General features: G+C 46.3%; 2 protein-coding genes across 2 annotated transcripts in view; one reads left to right on the top strand and one right to left on the bottom strand.

Annotated features, from left to right (window-relative positions):
• Positions 1–10,752, top strand: part of LOC127009992 (serine-rich adhesin for platelets-like) — an 11,614-nt gene extending 862 nt beyond the window's left edge. The window contains exons 2-12 of the mRNA XM_050883693.1: positions 297–3,287; positions 3,740–3,973; positions 4,124–4,294; positions 4,438–4,958; positions 5,226–5,439; positions 5,602–5,704; positions 6,008–6,138; positions 6,744–8,971; positions 9,260–9,437; positions 9,587–9,735; positions 9,907–10,752. Of these exons, the coding sequence (XP_050739650.1) occupies positions 302–3,287; positions 3,740–3,973; positions 4,124–4,294; positions 4,438–4,958; positions 5,226–5,439; positions 5,602–5,704; positions 6,008–6,138; positions 6,744–8,971; positions 9,260–9,437; positions 9,587–9,735; positions 9,907–9,996 (7,005 nt within the window). The 5' untranslated portion in view covers positions 297–301 and the 3' untranslated portion in view covers positions 9,997–10,752. The remainder of the gene's footprint in view (positions 1–296; positions 3,288–3,739; positions 3,974–4,123; positions 4,295–4,437; positions 4,959–5,225; positions 5,440–5,601; positions 5,705–6,007; positions 6,139–6,743; positions 8,972–9,259; positions 9,438–9,586; positions 9,736–9,906) is intronic.
• Positions 10,665–13,584, bottom strand: LOC127010038 (PE-PGRS family protein PE_PGRS18-like). Its single transcript, XM_050883755.1, has 3 exons — positions 13,423–13,584; positions 11,402–12,328; positions 10,665–11,006 (listed from the first exon to the last, which is right to left on the bottom strand). The coding sequence occupies exons 2-3, from the start codon at positions 12,319–12,321 to the stop codon at positions 10,781–10,783; spliced, it is 1,146 nt and encodes a 381-aa protein (XP_050739712.1). The 5' UTR covers positions 12,322–12,328; positions 13,423–13,584; the 3' UTR covers positions 10,665–10,780.

The raw sequence follows: 13,584 nt of genomic DNA, 5'->3' as shown, positions 1-13,584 counted from the left end.
CTGTCATTTATTTTTTTCATTGAGTATTGCATAAAATTTTGACTTTTATATTGAATCTTTTTGTGGCTGCAATTGTCAAGTGAGTTAGAGCATCAAGCCTTGATAGTGACAAGCCAGGGCAAGGTGGTTTGAACCCAGGCGTCTTTCTATGACATCGGGAAGGGTGTCTGGTCTCAAGCCTTAAAGCCAAAACCTAAAAAAATGTTTATCTCTGACTCTTGGGAGACAACATACAAAAGATATTAAATCTATTACAGCCATCTTTGTTTATTCATTAATTAATTCATTAATTTCAGGGAGGATGAGCAATAATACTGAGAAGCAGGATGGATTACCAGAAATATATCTAAGTCCTTCATACCACCCTGGCCAAGGGCATGGAGCTCATACATCTAGTGACACGGAACCCAATGCCTGGGAGGACACGGACAGTGAAGCATGGACTCCCCTGGTCCCTGTACTTACCCTGGGCTCAGCGTCTGGTGCTGCCTCTGCCCTTGGTCTGAGGGAAGAGATAGAGGGAGGATCATCCCTGGACATTCCTCTTGGTAGGACTAATCAAGAACAGGAGATGGATGGTAACTCAGAAGGACCTCAGAATGCAGAAGCACTTGCTACACAACCAGAGGAGTGTGAGGACAAGTCATTGTTGGCAAGTGGAAGAGGCCAGGTGCCAAGGCAGCGAGGGGAAACTCCCGGCTCTGATTGCCCTCCTGTGGCTAGCATTACTGCCTTTGTCCGGAGACTTGGCCAACCCCTAAACCTAGACACTGAGAGCCTGACAGTTCGTAGCAGTGAACTGATTTTCTCCCCTGGAGGAGATCAGGGATTCATAGTGCCACGGGGTGTTCATGCATATTATGGCAGCGGCTCTGACACAGAAACTCTTGAGTGGCCAGATGGAGGAGGAGGCCCGGCCTTAGTGCCTGTCCGTGATGCGGTGGAGGGAGCTGATGCTGTTCCGTCCCCAGATCAAGCGATGGGGAGCAGTGTGGAAGGCTTGGAACGCAATTCTCCAGCTGGCTTGAGTACTCCAGATGCAGAAATAGATTTGTCAGTCACCGCAGGAAGGACATTAGTCACCAAGGAGCCCCAAGTAGCCATCCGACCTCCTGCAGTGGGTCAGAGTGAGGAGGTGTTGATGCAGTCTTCTCGCAAAGATTTAGGATCCACCGATGGAGAAGAGTCTGAGGAGGAGAGCAGGAAGAGAGTACCTCAGGAGGCTGTAACTGGTGTTTTAGGCAGTGCTGAGACCCACTTGGGGTCCCTTGGCAGTCAGTCAGAGAACACAGACAGCGTGAGTACTGTACTGGACATGAAGCGGGGGGAGGTGCAGGGCTGTGAAAGAGACTGTGCCTCTAACACTGCCACAGCCTCCCCTGTCTTGGGAGGGGAAGCCATCCTCACACAGCCCAAGCCAGCATTTGTTGTGGGGGGTCTCATCAGTCCCCGGGGAAAGCTGAGACAGTTCCAGGATGCCGTGCGGGACAGGATGCAGAATGTAAAGGCCTCCCTGGATATGGGTTCAGGCAGCACTGATGAGCCGGTGGACCGCCAGCACTACCTCAACCAACTGCCACTTTACCCGCCTTTGATTCCTACCAATGAGCCTGAAATATCACTGGCGTCCCTAGTCTCCATGGAGTCCACAAATCCTCCAGAATCTTCTGACAGAGTCACCTCCCCCTCAGTGCTCTCAGTCTCCAGTGTGGCCTCCAGCAAGAGGATGGAATGGGACTCTGGGGCAGATGTTGGCTATTTAGGGACAAATACTCATGTGACTCCCGCTGCTTCCCTCAGCACCTTAGAGAGGATAGCACTTGGCAGTTATGCATCTGTACTCAGGACAGAGCCAGAGGGTACAACCCAGGCCAAGGAAAAGCAGAAGGCCTCAAAAAAAGGAGGGAAGCCAGTGAGCACAAAGGGAGGTAATCAAGGAGCTGTTGGATGGAATTCTGCTGAGCCTTCAGTTCCCTTCCCCTTGTACTCAGCCAGAGCTCATCAGAACAGGGAGAAGGTCTGTTGGTCATCCAGTGAAGAAGATTTACAGAACAAACTGTCCAGCCCAGCACAAAGCCCCCGGCGGCGGTTGCGGCGTAGGCCACTGGCGGCCAGTCCCAGGGATGGAGATTTTTCTGCTAGGAGGTCCGCCAGGGCAATGCACTTCTTAGACCGGAGACTGAGAGAAATTACACAAGAACGTCACAGTGAAGGCAAGTCCAGCAGTCTCGTTGAACTGGCCACACCGGCTGCTAGTTCCTGCCAGTACCGAAGAAGCAACAGCCAGCAGTCTCTACACGTGGCCCCATCACAGGCCAGGTCCAGTGTTGCAGCAGAAAGAGACACAGCAGGAGCAGGAGCGGGAGCTATAGTAACACTGAACAAGAAAGGAGAGCAGCTGGGGGTGAACACTTCAACCAGCACCAGCACCTTAGTCCAGAGCATGTCACCCCTTCCTGTAGCGGGCACTGGCACCAGCACCAGCACTGTCACACCGGGAGCCTTTCAGCAGATTGGGGGCAAAGAGGGACATGTGTCTATTACAGGTGACTCCAGGTGTAGCTCCATATCCTCCCTCACAATGCATGACAGAGAATGTTCCCGACACCAGCAGGGAAGGCCATCATGGACATCAAGTGGGAATGACATCAGCTCCCGCTCTGAGGGAAGCTCCCCTGCATGGCTTCCCTCTCACACTGACACTGAGAGTCTGACTTCTCGCCCCCTCTCAACGGCCGAGCCCGGTGATCTCAAGGCTCGGAAAAATAGTGAAAATGCAAAGAATCATGACAATATTGTGAGAAGAGGGAGCAGCAGTGATCTTGAGGTGAGGGGGGCAAGGGGAGACAGCAGCTCATCCAGTCCAGGGCATGTGGCAGACCCTCCGAGTGGTGCCCTGGATGCTGAGTCAACGCTAGAGAATCAGGTGTCCCTTCAGTCCTTCAACAATGCCCTCCATGCCCTGTCAGTCAAGCTTCAGGAGCATATTCAGGCACTCTTAGACAATGGGTCCCTGAAGAAGGTGCAAGACTATAATAAGCTGCAAGACTATGTTCGGTTTGTTGGGATTCCGTCCGTTACAGAAGAGGAATGCCGGCTGAGGCAGGGCGTGGCGGGGGTCATCACCCGCATGTTTGGAGAGATTGCCTTTGACCATCCCCAGGTCACCACCGACACCTCCAACACCTTCACCTCGGAGACTTCAGACTCTCATGGCGGAGACCAGCGCCTCCACACGCCAGTCACCTGTGAGGACCTGGATGTCCCTATCCCTTGGTGTGACTCAGGTAAGTAGCTTCAGCACCTGCTTGTCTCCTTTCCACTCCTTCCTACTCAGTGATCCTTATTGTACATATTGTTATTGTGAAGTATTTACACCATTCACTACTGTTAGAATTACTACATAAAGAATCTTGCTATTTGCAAGTTATATTTCTTAAAAACTGCATATATTAATATTGTACACACTAGATTCTTATTTCAATGGAAAAAGTGTGGATGCATACAGTACATTTCTGTAACACCCTATAACTGTAACACCACACTTTCATTTCAGCCATGGTAAAAAAAAATCTAACAGTGAATTCAGTTTTCAGGCATCATACAAATTCTGTATAGAAATAACAGCAAAGCTGAATGCAGAATAAGTACCTCATTTCAGTGCATAAACAATAAAATGTAGCCTCTTTTAGAATGTATCTCATGTTGAGTCAAGACTCACTCTTCTCTGTGACATCAGGTGGGGAAAAGGATGAGCAGGAGGATGATGGAAGAGAGAAAGAACAGCAGGACAGCAGGAAGAAACAAGAAGAGCAACCTTGCATCAGGGAGCAGGAGCAGCAGGGGGATGGGAAAGAGCAGGATAAAGCAGTTGTTGAGCAGGATCGCTGTACAACCCCGGGTGGTACAGTGGTGGTGGTGCCTTACCGGCCCCCCTCTGCCTCACGCACTTATTTCATGGCTGTTTCGCACGGTTGGTGTCTCTTGTTTTATACTATTATTTTGTTGACATTCCTGACACAATGCTGGACAGAATATGAAGTAAATCATTACCACTGAAATAAAATCACTACAAGGGAGAAGGCTGAAGGCATGAAATATGATTAGTGTTTCCTCACAACAGAGTGGGAGGGAGGCCTGGTGGAGGGAGAGCGTGTTCAGACTGCCAGTGATGTGAGTGTGTCCCGAGGCCAGGCAGAGGGGGAGAGGCTGGAAGGGATGGGAGGCATGCCTCTCAAACCAAGACTTAATGACACACCCTCTGAGAGTGGCTCCAATAATGAGGACTCTGCAAGTGAGCATTTAATTTGAAAAGTCCAATAGATATGAAGTGTTTTATTTGACTTTAGGGATGACAATGGAAAAGTTCATGCTACAATTGTAATTAAATCAGTTTATAGTTGAAGGGATTGACTCATTAATTTCTCTGTTCTGTAGAAATGGTGAGTGTAGATGGAACCACTCTGCGGGAAGGAGATGAAGAGGCACTTCCTAGCTTGCCAAGTGACTACCAGTACCTTGAACGGAGACAAGGCACTGGTACTCCCCAATCCGAGTCCTCCCAAGGCCACAGCAGTAGTCCCCTCTTGCACACCTGGCCCAGGGAAGAGCCCAGCTCCAGCCAGTGGTGGGCCGAGGGCGGCAGGCGTGAGCGGCTGTACCAGGACCGGCGGGGAGGTTTGCACGTGGCCCACCAGCCCCCTGGCTACACCGATGACCATGATGACAGCCACCCCAGTGAGTCCCTCTCAGACCATGACCACCGCCTCCGCCGCCACAGTGGAGATGCTGGAAGGCCGTCTGCCCGCCCCTGGACCAGCTCAGGGTCAGAGTCAGCATACGAGACCATCAGAGAGAGACATCGCCACGTGGACGAGGCTCTGGCATCCAGCTTTGAATTTTATTCCACATCTCCAAGGGACGCTCGCCTGCTTGGTTATGTCTCCAGTGAGGCTCAGGTGTGTGTCTGTACAGTTGTGTGCGTGTATGCCCCATGGTAACAACTTTATATATATGCTTTCCTGTTGATGTCTTCTTATACATCACTTCTAGGACCTTCTTACAGTTTTATTCTTTGCTGTGCATGTATTACTGCATTAATTTGCTATAATCAGTGCTCTTTTTCTCACCTTTATTGGTATGATAAGTAACTAGTTTCATAATCTCTTCAGAGCTGCAGTAAACTCTTCCATCTTCAGTTTTAAGTCATTTGTTTGGTGTTCCAGGAGGAGGAGGAGCAGCAGAGCATGGAATCTCCCATCCCAACCCTGAGCCCAGCTGCTCGTGAGCCAGCATCACACTCCAATATTCTGAGGCACCCTTGGCACCAGCAGAAACAGCAGCATTATCATCAGCATCAGGAGCAGCAGCAGCAGGAAGAACAGCAACAACAAGAACAGCAGACAGAGAGCCAAAACTCCTCTCCATCAAGCCGCACAGGTAATAATAATAATAATGATAATCCTTGGAAAATAAAGATTAAGGCCACACAAGACTTCTGTTTGTGATTATTCATAGTAAAAGGGGTAGGAGGATGTAGAGGTAGGTATGCAATCATGGGATCAGTGACCTGAGGCTGATACACACATTGAACCTCCACAGATGCTCAGGACGTGAGCAGCCAGATCTCCTTCATTCAGCACCAGAAGCAGAAGTATGTCCGGAAGATCCAGCGGCACATCCAGACTCTTGAAAAACTGGAGAGGTGCGTTCGGTCTTGCTGTTCTGGATTTTGAACTGTCCTGCCTTTTTGTGCTGTGCTGCATCTGTTAAACATTTCAAGTGTTTATTGATGAATCGAATAGTTTTTTTTATTTGTGAAATTATTCTTAGTTTTTCATATAGTCTGAAATGCAAAATAGCTTTTTGTAAAGCATACCAAAGGGTCTTTTAAGATTTTATGTGCATTATGTTGCTGTATTGATATAACTTAATTTTCACATTTCTTTATAAGGCTAGACTTTTTTTTTAATTTTTTTTATTATTTTTTATTTTTTTCTCTATGAAGGGCCTTGCTGGATCAGCTTGGAGACAGCATTGGCTCCGAAGGAACATTCAGGCAGAAGGTTACCGAGGGACGCTCTCACTCTGGACTGGACACCAGCGACAATGCTCACACCCGTAACATGGACCACTCTGGTAAGGATCCTTGGAACTACCTGACATTACTTTATCCAGGAAGCTAGAAACAAGGTGGAGTGGTAGGATTGATCATTACTTGAGAGGTGAATGGGCAAGTGTTCATTCAACAAAAGTGTATTGATGACAGGGAACACAAAACTTATTCTTTGGCTGTAGGGAGGGCAAAGAGAGGGTGGAAGGGGTGTTGGGGGAGCCAACTTCCCCAATTTGGTCAGAAGGCCCAACTTCCTGGACTGAACATGGCATTTCATATTTCACACACACACACACACACACACACAAAAAAAAAAAAAAAAGTGATATCACGCTACATTGCCTCCCTCTAACAATGATCTGGAACACTTAATCAATGCTTCGTCCTGTGACACATATGCCTTACTCCCATACGACTGAATCATAGTTATTATTATCATTGTGGTTATATCTCTCGTGTTAATTTTTAAATTTTCCTTGTTTCAAATAGAGAAGACTAGAGCAAAGGTTCATGGTTTTATTTTGTATTTATGTGAACTTCAAAAGTGTTTCCCTTCTCCACTAAGCATTGTCCTTAGGAGCAACAGAACACTTGATATTTAAGACTAATGTTAAGTTGTTATTGGCAGACACAACAACGAGTAGCATCAAGTCCAGTGAGGAGAGCGTGGGAGCAGCGAAGAAGCAAAAAAACCTGACTCACAACCTCGGGGCGGAGAGTTTAAGGAGCAGTCACCTTTCAGGCCAAGAAAGTCTTTCCTTGTCCAATGATGGGAATGGGCAGGATGCAAGGTTATCCTTTGGGCCTTCGGGGACTGGCCAGTCATACTCGTCTTCACCGAGAATAAACATCAGCCAACTAAGCTCTGACATGAATAGTTCCAGAGCCTCCACTATGAGGCAGATAGAGGAGGAGGTTAGGAAGTTAGCCACTGCGGAGGAGCAGTCCCGAAAGGTTGCGTTGAGACCTCATTCCAGTTCCTGCTCCCGAGGCTCACTCATGCGCCACAGGAGGAGCCAGCACAGGGAAGAACCTGGGAGAGAGGAGGGCACTGCATGGTCTGGATTTGTCAGCCAAAGTGTTCGAGGCAACACCCCAGAAAGTACTGCATTAGATGGGAGGATGACCTTTAGAGCAAGTGAAGCTTCAGCTACCAGAAGAGTACCAGCAGGCAGCAGCAGCTCTGAATTACCATCTGCACAAGCTCTTCCAATCTCTGAAGAAAGTTCAATTGACCTGCCTGCTTCAGAAAGTCAGATATCAAGACAAGGTGATGGCAGGGAATCAAAGGATAAAAACCAGAGTGGAAAAGCTGGGGGAGTCCCAGCTGCAAGTAGTAAAGCTTTGACTTTTAAGCCGCCATCATCAGCTTCAGGAGTCAGTACCTCAGGAGTGCCCAGTGCCAACTCAAATACTATTCTGTCTAGAGACTTTGGGCAAATGTTTCCCAGCAGTGAGTGCATCATGCTAGGAAGTGGAGGAAGGAGTGAAAGTGTTGGGGTTCAGACCAGTGATTCACTCCTGTACTCAAGGAAGAGTTCCAAGAAAAGAGATGACAGCATGTCGGTCAGCACGAGTGATAAGGACAGCACAGCCGAATCAGTGAGAAATAACAAGACTCGGAACAGAGGAAAACATGCCTCTGAAAGTAATGGAGATGTTGATAATTCTAAGAAACACTTGGGAAAATCTGGTCACAAGAGAACTTCAGACATGAGAAAGCCTTCCTCAAGCAGGAGACATTTCCAAGAGGAGACACCAAAGCGTGATGAAGTTCACAAAGAAAAGGAATCAGTTAAGGAAAGAAGCAAAAAAAGGGAAGCAAAATCTAAAGCACTCAAGGAGGCAAGCAATAATAATGAAAAAATTATTGATAAGTCATCAAAAAGAGGAATTGTAAAGAATAAATATTTACCTCAGAAAGATCTCAAAATAGTGCCCAAGTCAGGAAGAAAGGGAACTGCTGGATCAGAGAACAGGGCACCTGTCTCTAGTGATAAAGGCAGTGGCCCAGAGGAAAGGGAGTCATTGTCTAGACCAGCATCAGAGAGTGAGGACAGGACCATAACTAGTGGCTCTTCCTTTTCTCGTTCAGTACAGAGTATTAGCCACATATCCTCTGAACATAGTAGAATATCATCAGACAAGGGAGAATCAACAGAAAATGAAGCGAGACAAAGCCAATGTAGTGAGGGAGACAACTCCTCTACAGAGTGCTCTAAAGAGCTTGAACATCACTCACAGCCTGATACGCTGAGTAGCACGAATGAAGACTCCACCAGTCAGGGTTACCAAAGCCCAGCAAGAACACAGCATATTGCCAGTGATGTTCAGTCCAACATGGAGGAGGCTGCTCAGGGCCTGAAAGGGGGATGTGAAGATTATTTAATCCCAAAGGCACCAACACTGTTGTTGATATCCCCTCCAGAGCAGAATGGTGTGTCCAAACAGATAACTAGATCTGCAGGTAATGGCCTTTCAAAACACAAATTAGCTAATGCCATCATTCCATCTCTGAAGAGTAAAAGGGAGAACCTTAAAAATAAATCAAAGTCGGCTCAGCACTGCTTGGAAGAGGAGAGACATCCTGTTATTGCCATCCAAGGCTCTGACTCACAAAGGCAAGAACTACAAAAGTCTGGGACACTGAAGGTTGCATGGATGGAAGATAAAGAAAGAGAAAGTGCCCCCAAAAAGAAGCCCCCAGTCAGATTTGAAGTAAATTTTTCCAGTCAGGAGAATTTCAGTCCTAGAAAATCAAAGTTTCCAACCACCACCACCACCACCACCACCATCTCCACCACCACTATCATGCAAGAGGAACTTACTCACAGCACCAAGGCCATTTCACTTCAGGTAAAGACCTAGACCATTTTGCTTTATCAATTTTCATTCATTTTCATTTTAAACCTGTCCCTACTCTGAACAGGGAAGCTTAGCAAAAGGAAACCACAAGTTCTCTAACAGTAGCAAAACACTTGAATGACATCTAGAAATTGGTAAACCATTTTAGCCTATCAAGCCTAGCCAAGCACAAGGGTCGATGCAGCAGAATAATTACCTCTTAGTGTATAGTTTTCAAGGAATGGGAAAGAGTGGTTATCTTCACAATTCTGTTAACTTCAGCTTTTGACTTCCTTACAGGAAGCTCTGGCAAGGGCTCGTCCAGATTACTTGCGAGAGGCTGGTGACCGCAGTGCTTTGATTCGACTAAAGCGTGAAATGCGTCAGATAGCCCAGACTCAAAATCACAATGTGTTGGCACAGATACCTCCAAACCTACAGACCCCCTCCACTCTGCAGCGTTTCCTGTACAAGCCAGGTGAGTGTCGGTCCTCTTTCTCTTAATGATTTTCTCACAACTTTTCATGCAATACAGCTCTTACTTTATATGCTTGGCTGCTACTGGCACATGTTTGTTAAGACAACTAGCATACTTAGTAATTGTGTCTACTTTGAATCTCCTAACAGACTTGGGACCACTGTTCTCCTACAAGGATATTAGGCAACAGAACCAGAGGCTTTATAGTTTGCTCCCTGAGGCCAGAGCACCGGGAGCCGAGCAGCACCAGGTGGCAGTTCTCCGCACCAACAGGCTCCTAGCTAGTCTGTATAGCCAGGTAAGGATTAATGGTCTTGATGCTTCTGTTAAGCAAAGTTATATTCAGAGGTGTGAGGGTGAGAAATAGGGTAATGATGATGATGGGGGTTACTGTGTTTTGAAGTCCACAGTTCACTCTAGTCTAGTACTTTGCTCATGTCATCACTCAAGATCTTTAATATATTTTCAGCGGCTGAGGAAGAAGGTGGTGAAGGGTCAGGTGTCCCACGCCCACAAGGAGGTGGTGACTCCCCTTGTGCATCGCGTCCGTCACCAGTGAAACGCCTCACCTTCAATGCTAAGTCTTCCATCTCAAGAAGGATAGCAAACACTTTTGCCTATAGGGCTTAAAAATTCAATTGTTTGATATTTATTTAAGTATTTTTTCTTATCTATTGTTATATCAACAAGCATATAACTTTCAAGCAATAAGAGTTACAGCTTTACTGGCAAAGAGTTCTTCCAAAGACCTTCAAATTTATTACTAATGCATTCTTTTGCACTGCTTTACTAAATCAAGAGTCTGTACACTAAATATTTCAGAAATATTTGTTGCATACACACAAGCATTTAAAATGTGTACGTGAAAATAATGCCACTGGCAGGCGAGGCTCAGCTGTAAGTCCCGTCTCCTGGCGATAACATGAGCCTCTCAACTAGTGTGGCTTCCTTCACAGCTGTTTTATTGGAAATCTATGGGAGGATTGATTTTATTTATTAGGTTTAATTTAAAAATGACATTGCCTAATCATAAAGAGGCTATAGCATTTAGCTCATTTACCTATCATTTTTTTTCTTTTTTCTGATAACCTTGTGTGCCCCTCAATCGGTCCGGTGGAACATTCTACACATGCCAGTGATCAGTGACTTTTTGTGCAGTTCATTTCAACCTATTGCTTTCAAAGCTGATCTAAATAGCTTCCAGGTTTTAGAAGTCAAAGGTATGCATACTATGGTGAGAATATATTTTGATACTTTTATACATATATTTGTAGTTTTACACCTTCAGTCATTAAATGTTGTATGGTGTAAGTTACCTGGTGCTCCTTATTCACCCTACTCTGCTATGACTTAATTATGTCAGCAATTGCATTAATTCTATCTATTGCATTAGTGAAAGTAGTGAAGGTGGTGGACACATAGGCCTGGAGTCCTTCCTCTAAGGTCTGGCGGCGACGGCGGCGGCTGTGAGGCCCAAGCCAGTTGTCCACCACCCGGATGAACGGCACCCTAAAGGTGTCGCTGATGCTGAGGTAGGTCAGCAAGCCGCCGAGAATAAAGCCCCACATGCTGATGAAGTGCAGGATGGAAGGGTTGTTGAAAAAAGAATTATTATTATATTTACTGAGATCCATGAAAGGGCACCAAGGGAAAATAAGAAATGACAGACCCAAACAGAGTCCTCTTGGTGATGAAAGGGTTGCATAAAGAGGGATTAAGTTGCAAACGTTGATATTTGTACTGTGATATGTGGTAAAACTTGTCATTGAGTTGATTTCAATTTCCAAGGGTGCAAAATTTATGACTGACATGGATGAGGTTTCAGTTGTTGTATACTTACTGCACAAATACTATACAACACTCCAGTAGGGCAAATATACTGAGAGAAGAGACTGAGAGAGACAGACCCAAAGTATATGTTTTCACAACCAATACAAATTTTGAAATTACCATGAAACACTGACCTGTAAATTAGGTTGCCAACTGAGCGAACTGAGGAAGTTGCAGTGGTGGTGATTGTGGCGGTGCTGGGAGGTGGTGGAAGGGTGCTGTTTGAGGTGGTGCTTGGTGGTGAAGGTGAAGGGTTGGTGCTGATAGTGGGACTGGTGGTAGTGGTGGTGCTGGCAGGGGTTGTGGTGGTGGTGGGTAGGGGCATACTAGTGGTGGGTGGGGACATACTAGTGGTGGGTGGGGACATACTAGTGGTGGGTGGGGGCGTACTAGTGATGGGTGTTGTTGTGGTTGTGTCGATTGTAATTCTAATAGCAACAGTGGTAGTCTCGAGGGAACCCAGTGTAACATTATCTGTGAGGCCTAGAGGTGCGCTGGTTGGTGGGGGAAACATTGTAGGATCAGCTGCCAGGTTAGACGGAAGTGTAGGAGCGTCCTCAACCACCCCAGTCACGTTCTCTAGCCCCACAGTCCCTTCCTCAGCCTCAGAACCATTGCCAGTCACATTACCCAGCCCCAAGGCCTCACGCGTACCCCCAGAGACATTTCCAGTCCCCACAGCATCGTCAGTTCCATTATCCAGCCCTGCAGCATCATTAGTCACATTCTCTAGCCCAAAAGCATCATCAGTCACATTTTCCAGCCCCACAGCCTCGCCCACAGCCCCAGCGCCATTTCCAGCCCCCACAGCACCATCAATCACATTTTCCAGCGCCACAGCCTCGGCCTCTGTACCAGCATCACCCCCTGCCCCCACAACACCTCCTGTCACACCACCTTGTCCTCCAGCCTCCCCCTCTGTTCCGTTGCCATCATCAGCATCACCCCCGCCTCCTGCTTGCCTTCGCTGCCTGTCCTGCACCCTGACCACCACGGGCGCACTGCAGAGCCACGCCCCCAGCACCAGCAACAGGGCCACCACATGTATCTGCATGCTGGCTCTTCACATGAGAGAGATAGAGAAGGGAAAGTTGGAGAATGACTGGAAGGGTGAAGACTTCTACATACCCGTGGTTGCAAAGGATGGGAAAGTTTCCAGAAAAATAAAGTTTGTGAATTTATGGAATTTTCAGGAATTTTCAAAATATTCACACGTGTATTTGTATCAGTACACAAACCAATTTTGGTTAATATAACTCTTAATTAAAAAGTTTTAAGCAACAAAAATTGTATATATGTACTTCCAGTAGGTTAGGTTAAGTTTAAGGAACTTTCAAACACATAATATCCAGACACCTACAGCATAAATTAACAAAGAAAGCCTTCACTGTTATATAGAAAGCCTCATTAAGTAAGGAAGAATAGATGATTTTTCTTGAGTCGAGACATATGGTAACTTTTTGTGCAACAACTTATGACACAAAATAACATAGAATGACCTTACTCAGTCATTAAGAAAGCATATATGATTTTTCTGAGTCAAGACGTGTGGTAACTTTTTGTGATTTTGTTTGGTTAGGTTAAGTTTGGGGTATCTTTAAATACTTGATAGCCAGCACCTTATGGTATAAATCAACAAAGAATGACCTCACTTTGTTGTATAAAGTCTCATTAGTAAGGAAGCATATATGAATTTTCTGAGTCAAGACCTATAGGCTATAGTAACCGTTTGGTGTTTTGTTAGGTTAGGTTTGGCTAACCGAAGGGCGTCATGTGCCACAATAGGCGTCACTTAAACAGTCCTGCCTGCGCCATTAACGGGCTATGGAACATTCACTAACAGTCCTCTTAAAGTAAAGTCTGAAGAGGCAACAATAACCTCAGCCTAAAAAAAAAAAGGCGCCATGGGCAAACGTAATTTTTTTTTGGTCAATTCTCAGTCCCCGAAAATTCTCATTAAACTTTCCCAGTTATAGATTCCCGGGAATTTTACAACCTCACTTCAACCATAAATTTTCCCCACCCATCATGTGACTGACAGTGACTCCCAACTCTGTGATCAGTAGTGTTACATTTCATTTGATTGTAACACGATGCCGGCTAACGTGCACTAAGTAACGAAAAAATTTACTCATACAATTAATTCCTGTCTCACCTTGGGTCCTTCCTTTCGGCGCGCCTACTCTTGTGCTTTCCCTGTCAGCCACTGCGGCGAACACCAGCGAGCAGCGGGTTCACGGGGTGTCGAACATCCCCGAAACTTTTAACAAACCATCCAGCGTGAACTCTCTCTTTCTCTCTCTCTTTCTGCACACAC

The sequence above is a fragment of the Eriocheir sinensis genome, chromosome 4 (assembly GCF_024679095.1).
Source record: "Eriocheir sinensis breed Jianghai 21 chromosome 4, ASM2467909v1, whole genome shotgun sequence".
Taxonomy (NCBI): domain Eukaryota; kingdom Metazoa; phylum Arthropoda; class Malacostraca; order Decapoda; family Varunidae; genus Eriocheir; species Eriocheir sinensis.
Note: the sequence above shows the minus strand (reverse complement) of the source record. Positions and strands in the feature narration are given on the sequence as shown.

Excerpts from the sequence above, each read along its gene's own strand:
- LOC127010038 (XM_050883755.1), bottom strand. The coding sequence starts at position 12,321 with ATGCAGATACATGTGGTGGCCCTGTTGCTGGTGCTGGGGGCGTGGCTC. Across the intron at positions 11,007-11,401 it reads GTTGGCAACCTAATTTACAG|CATGTGGGGCTTTATTCTCG; the intron begins GTCAGTGTTTCA and ends GCACTTCATCAG.